This window comes from Chiloscyllium plagiosum, unplaced genomic scaffold (genome assembly GCF_037043375.1).
Source record: "Chiloscyllium plagiosum isolate Xiang-an unplaced genomic scaffold, Cpla_swu_hap1 HiC_scaffold_1, whole genome shotgun sequence".
NCBI lineage: Eukaryota > Metazoa > Chordata > Chondrichthyes > Orectolobiformes > Hemiscylliidae > Chiloscyllium > Chiloscyllium plagiosum.
In genome coordinates this window covers 180,597,786-180,604,345 of record NW_028270139.1, presented here as the reverse complement: position 1 = coordinate 180,604,345, position 6,560 = coordinate 180,597,786, and the positions used below count along the sequence as shown (strand labels likewise).

The 6,560-nt window shown below is 48.4% G+C and overlaps 1 protein-coding gene across 1 annotated transcript in view; it reads right to left on the bottom strand.

The window, feature by feature from the left end:
• Window positions 1-3,666: 3,666 nt before the first annotated feature.
• The window catches only part of LOC122547924 (galectin-3-binding protein-like), a 542,293-nt gene continuing 539,399 nt past the window's right edge, over window positions 3,667-6,560 (bottom strand). The window contains exon 5 of the mRNA XM_087986331.1: window positions 3,667-5,527. Within this exon, the coding sequence (XP_087842457.1) occupies window positions 4,444-5,527 (1,084 nt within the window). The 3' untranslated portion in view covers window positions 3,667-4,443. The remainder of the gene's footprint in view (window positions 5,528-6,560) is intronic.

The window sequence follows — 6,560 nt, the reverse complement described above, 5'->3', positions numbered from 1 at the left end:
CGCAGGAGACAGAGATTGATTGGATTTGATTTATTGCAGCCACATGTACCTAATGACAGTGAAAAGCTTTGTTTGTGAGCAGCAAACAAGGACATACAGATGAGCTGGTATTTAGACAGAGCAAGGTGTACAGGTTACACTGTACACGGCATGTACTCGGTGAGGTCAACATTAACATTATTGTAGGTTAGAGAGTCCATCCGTCCGTGTGATAAAGGCCGGGAAGAAGCTGTTCCTGAACCTGTTGGTGAATGTGTTCAAGCTTCTGTATCCCCTGCCTGATGGAAGAGATTGGAGATCATTACCGGGATGGGAGGGGCCTTTGATGATGTTGGCAGCCTCTCCGTGGCAGTGAGCTGTGTAAACGGTGTCCATGGATGGGAGGGTGGATTCCGTGATGGTCTGGGCTGTGCACACAACCTTCTGCAGTTTCTGACGGTCCTGGGCAGAGCTGTTACCGTATCAGGCTGTTATACACCTGGACAGTCTGCTCTCAATGGTGTATCTGTAGAAGTTGGTGAGGGTCCTTATGGACAAGCTGAATATCCTGAGCTGCCTGAGGAAGAAGAGGCGTTATTGTACCTTCTTGACCGTCGCATCTACGTGGGAAATCCAGGGCGGGTTGTGGGTTATCATCGCTCCGAGGAACGTGATGCTCTCCGTCCTCTCAGCCTCCGCTCTGCTGATGGAGATGGCAGCGTGTTCTCCTACTTTCTCTCTGAAGTTAATAATCACTTCGTTAGTTTTGCTGAAGTTGTGAGAGAGTTTGTTCTCATTGCACCAGGTCACCAAGCCCTCTGTCTCCTTTCTGTATTCTGACTCATCGTTGGGATAATGAGATCTGTTGCTGAACAAAGAGACCTTGGCGTGCAGGTTCATAGCTCCTTGAAAGTGGAGTCACAGGTCAATAGGATAGTGAAGGCGGCGTTTGGTATGCTTTCCTTTATTGGTCAGAGTATTGAGTACAGGAGTTGGGAGGTCATGTTGCGGCTGTACAGGACATTGGTCAGGCCACTGTTGAAATATTGTGAGCAATTCTGGTCTTCCTATCGGAAAGATGTTGTGAAACTTGGAAAGGTTTAACCGAGAGTGGCAGGGGGCTGGGAACCAGAGCATCACATCATCTCGGGGAAGGTTGATGTTAGGGCCAGTCAGTCGAAAAGGAAAGACCGGCAGAGACAGATAAATGAACACGATGGTGCTAATAGGCTGAGCGTGTTTATTTCAATGCAAGGAATATTATGGGTAAGGCAGACGAGCTGAGAGCCTGGAGTTGTGACCAGTACAGAGACAGGGTTGACGGAGGGACAGGACTGGCTGCTCAACATTCCAGGATTTTGTTGTTTTAGATAAGGTAGAGAGGAAAGTAAAAGAGATGGAGAGCTTCCATTACTAATCAGGGAGAATGTTCCAGCTGCAATCAGAGAGGAAATACTAGAGGCTTCAGTCTGGGTACAGGCCCAAAACACGATGGGTGCAATCGCTCCAATAGGATTATACAAACGTGCAGCACGGTGGCACAGTGGTTAGCACTGCTGCCTCACAGCGCCAGGGACCCGGGTTCAATTCCCGCCTCAGGCGACTGACTGTGTGGAGTTTGCACGTTCTCCCCGTGTCTGCGTGGGTTTCCTCCGGGTGCTCCGGTTTCCTCCCACAGTCCAGGTTAGGTGAATTGGCCATGGGAAATTGCCTGTAGTCTTAGGTGAAGGGATAGATGTAGGGGAATGGGTCTGGGAGGGTCGGTGTGGACTTGTTGGGCCGAAGGGCCTGTTTCCACACTGTAAGTAATTTAATCTAACCCAGGCACCGAGACACTGAAGAACAAATCTGTTGGCAGATTATGGGAAGATACAATAACATCTAACCTCCACTCTTTCATTCTCATCCATATGTCCATCTAATGACTATTTCAAAGTTTGGGTGAAGATTTGTAGCTCGGGAGCTCGTTGTGGTTCTGTTCGCCGAGCTGGGAATTTGTGTTGCAGATGTTTCGTCCCCTGTCTAGGTGACATCCTCAGTGCTTGGGAGCCTCCTGCGAAGCGCTTCTGTGGTGTTTCCTCCGGTGTTTATAGTGGCCTGTCCCTGCCGCTTCCAGTTGTCAGTTTCAGCTGTCCGCTGTAGTGGTTGGTATATTGGGTCCAGGTCGATGTGTTTGTTGATGGAGTTTGTGGATGAATGCCATGCCTCTAGGAATTCCCAGTCGAATTCATGTTGCTTGTTGTCTGCGTGTGTGGCTACTAAGGATAGCTGGTCGTGTCGTTTCGTGGTTAGTTGATGTTCATGTATGCGGATTGTTAGCTGTCTTCCTGTTTGTCCTATATAGTGTTTAGTGCAGTCCTTGCATGGTATTTTGTACACTACATTCGTCTTGCTCATGTTGGGTATCGGGTCCTTTGTTCTGGTGAGTTGTTGTCTGAGCGTGGCTGTTGGTTTGTGTGCTGTTATGAGTCCTAGGGGTCGCAGTAGTCTGGCTGTCATTTCAGAAATGTTCTTGATGAATGGTAGTGTGGCTGGTCCTTTGGGTTGCGGCATGTCCTCGTTCTGTGGTCTTTCCCTTAGGCATCTGTTGATGAAGTTGCGAGGATATCTGTTTTTGGCGAATACCTTGTATAGGTGTTCCTCTTCTTCTTTTTGCAGTTCTGGTGTACTGCAGTGTGTTGTGGCCCTTTTGAATAGTGTCCTGATGCAGCTTCGTTTGTGTGTGTTGGGGTGGTTACTTTCATAGTTTAGGACCTGGTCTGTGTGTGTGGCTTTCCTGTATACCCTTGTAGTGAATTCTCCGTTCGGTGTTCTCTGTACCATCACGTCTAGGAATGGGAGTTGGTTGCATCAAGACACTATTCAAAAGGGCCACAACACACTGCAGTACACCAGAACTGCAAAAAGAAGAAGAGGAACACCTATACAAGGTATTCGCCAAAAACGGATACCCGCGCAACTTCATCAGCAGATGCCTAAGGGAAAGACCACGGAACGAGGACATGCCACAACCAAAAGGACTAGCCACACTACCATACATCAGGAGCATCTCGGAACTGACAGCCAGACTACTGCGACCCCTAGCACTCATAACGGCACACAAACCAACAGCCACGCTCAGACAACAACTCACCAGAACGAAGGACCCGATACCCAACACGAGCAAAACTAATGTAGTGTACAAAATACCATGCAAGGACTGCACAAAACACTATATAGGACAAACAGGAAGACAGCTAACAATCCGCATACATGAACATCAACTAGCCACGAAGCGACACGACCAGCTATCCTTAGTAGCCACACACGCAGATGACAAGCAACATGAATTCGACTGGGACAACACTACCATTATAGGATAAGCCAAACAGAGAACAGCCAGGGAATTCCTAGAAGCATGGCACTCATCCACAAACTCCATCAACAAACACATCGACCTGGACCCAATATACCAACCACTACAGCGGACAGCTGAAACTGACAACCGGAAGCGGCAGGGACAGACCACTATAAACACCGGAGGAAACATCAAAGAAGCGCTTCGCAGGAGGCTCCCAAGCACTGATGATGTCGCCTAGCCAGGGGACGAAACATCTGCAACACAAATTCCCAGCTCGGCGAACAGAACCACAACAACGAGCACCTGAGCTACAAATCTTCGCACAAACTTTGAACTATCCCATTCTCATCCATATGTTTATCCAATGCCCATTTAAATGCCCTTAAAGTTGGCGAGTCCACTGTTACAGCAGGGCATTCCACACCCCTACTACTCTCTGGGTAAAGAAACTACCTCTGACATCTGTCCTATATCCATCACCCCTCCATTTAAACCTTCCATGTTCTGTATTCTAGAGTATAGAGGGTCCCACTGGGGAAGGGCATCAGCCGACCTTCGGCTTGGGAAACAGGGCAGGACAGGTGATGGAGGTGACAGTGAGGGAGCACTTTGGGGCCAGTGACCGGAGGTATGGCAATTTTTAAATAATGGAGAGGGTTAATGGATTGGACCAATTTACTCGAAGATACGATGGTACATTGGAAGTGGACACTCTTTGAAAACAATTACAGTTTACAGCAAGTCCACCTTCATTCAGGGCTGTCAACCTCAAAGAACAACAACCAACTACACCTGAAAAACGGAGATAAGGACTCTCGAAGGATTAAAGAAACTGCCAATAAATTTACCAGAAGTGGCTGTGAACCTGAGGACTGGGAGGATTTTCCAACACAGCAAAGATAGACTAAGGAAGCAAGAATAGTTTGAGTGTAAACTTACAAAGAAACCCTCTAAAACCACCTGTGACAGCTTCTCTCCACAGGTCAGACATTAACGGAAATAAATGTGGGTCCATTCTGGGCAGAATCAGGAGAATTTCTCATGAGAACAGAGGAATGTTGTGTGCAGGTCGATCTCCGGAGGGTCTGACCAATGGAATGGTACATCTGGGTGGCCCAGAAGTGTCAGATATAAATTGGCCTGACCACAAAGCTAATGGAAGTCACTCCTGTGTTACAAGGGAATAGGAAAAGGCCGGTAGTATTGAGTGAGGGGATTACCGCTGTGGAGTTCTTCATATCCTGAACAAAGGCAATGCGGTGATCATCACAGAGTAAGAGCACTCTGTTGTGGTATGTAATGGATGCTGGAATGCTGTAGGAGGCAGTGGTTAGTGCAGCCACTGGGTAAGTGTCGTAGGGACAGATGACATTACTGTTTCGACACCTCAGAGCACTCTTGTGATACCAAGCTGACCAGGAGAGCTTCCGGGAGCTGTACAGCTGGCTCATGTGCTCAGGTGTCTGAAAGATGGAGCTGGGGGAGGAGTAATTGGGATTGTAGCTATGATCGTACCACGCACTCCTCCCGAGGTACGGAGCTTGACTCACAAAGAGAGACTTGCGCGAGGTTTCATGAGAGGAGGTGATGGGCAGAATGGTGCTCCAATCTGATGAAGTGTAGGTTCTGGGATGGTACTGAGGATCCGAGATATTTCTGTAATATTTTAACTTTTGCACAGGAACAGAATGGAATTCAAATGCTTGCAGGAGTTTTGGGATGAAGGTATTTTGGGAAAGCTGGTAGAGGCTTGAGTTAATGGGGATGGAAATCAATATTTCTGGGGTCATCATATGGAACCGAATATTCCCCATTAACTGGTCAGTTAACGCTGTCTGTTCATTAGAAACTATCCAGGCCTCGACAGCCTGGAACAGGGTGAACTCATCCCGAATAACCAGGTCAGATCTCTGCAGCAGTGCGTCCAGCTCAGCTGCAGACATTTGGTTCCACACGTCAGACCTACTGAAGGCCTCACAGTGCCAAGCAAAGTACTGCAGGCAGATTGCCTGCAGGTAGAGATCGTTCACCAGCCCAGCGTACTGGTACAGCTCCAGCTGGTGTTTGAAGGAAGGGTCCTGGGGCAGCAGTTTGTAGAACAGTTTGTCGCAGTAATCACGAATCGCAGTCACACCGTAATTGGACGCCATGTTGTGGAGGCACTTGACGGACAATAGCTTAATGTACAGCTTCCTGGTGTAAAAATACCTGAGCCAAGGCACCAAGCAGAGAGGGAAGTGAATGTTATTCCAGATCACCCCTCACCATTAAAACTCTGAACACAGAATCAAGTGCATCCCAAAACACAAGGACAAGGTGATTCTCTCCAACACGGAGAATGTGCTGTGAGCCGAGGAAGATGAGGAATGATCTGAATGAGATTTACAGAATACTCCTGCAGAGACCATACAAGACCAAAGGGCACTCCAGCACAGGAACAGGCCCTTCGGCCCTCCAAGCCTGTGCTGACACATTTTGCCCTTCCCTTACAGGATCCGTACCCCTCTATTCCCTTCCTATTCCTGTATCTGTCCAGGTGTTTCTTGAATGCTGCTGTTGTATCTGCTTCCACCCCCCTCCTCTAGCAGCACGTCCCAGGCACTCCCCACCCTTTGGGTGAAACACCTCCCTCGCACATCTCTTTTAAACATCCCCACCCCCTCCCCCCACCACACCTTGAACCTGTATCCCCTGGTAACTGACCCCTCCACCCTGGGGAAAAGCCTCATATTTCCCACTCTATCCCTGCCATTCACAATCGTATAAACTTCTATCAGGTCGCCCTCAACCCCCTGCGTTCCAGAAGGACAAACCCAGTCTATCTAACCTTTCTTCATAGTTAAGATCCCCCAGACCAGGCAACATCCTGGTAAACCTTTTCTGTCCCCTCTCCAAAGCATCCACATCCTCCTGGTAGTGGGGTGACCAGAACTGTACACAGTATTCCATGTGTGGCCTAACTAAATTGCTATAAAACTGCAGCATAACTTGTCTATCCTTATACTCAATGCCCCTTCCAATGAAGGTAAACATGCCACAGGCCCTTATCTCCCTGCGCTGCCACCTGCAGTGACCTGTGGACCTGCACACCCAGATCCCTTTGCATATCAATACTCTAAGGGGTCTATCATTCACCTGTACCTGACCTTCCAAAATGCATCAACTCACGTTTATCCGGATTAAACTCCATCTGCCATTTTTCTGCCCATGCCTCCAACTGATCCAAATCCTGTTGTAACCT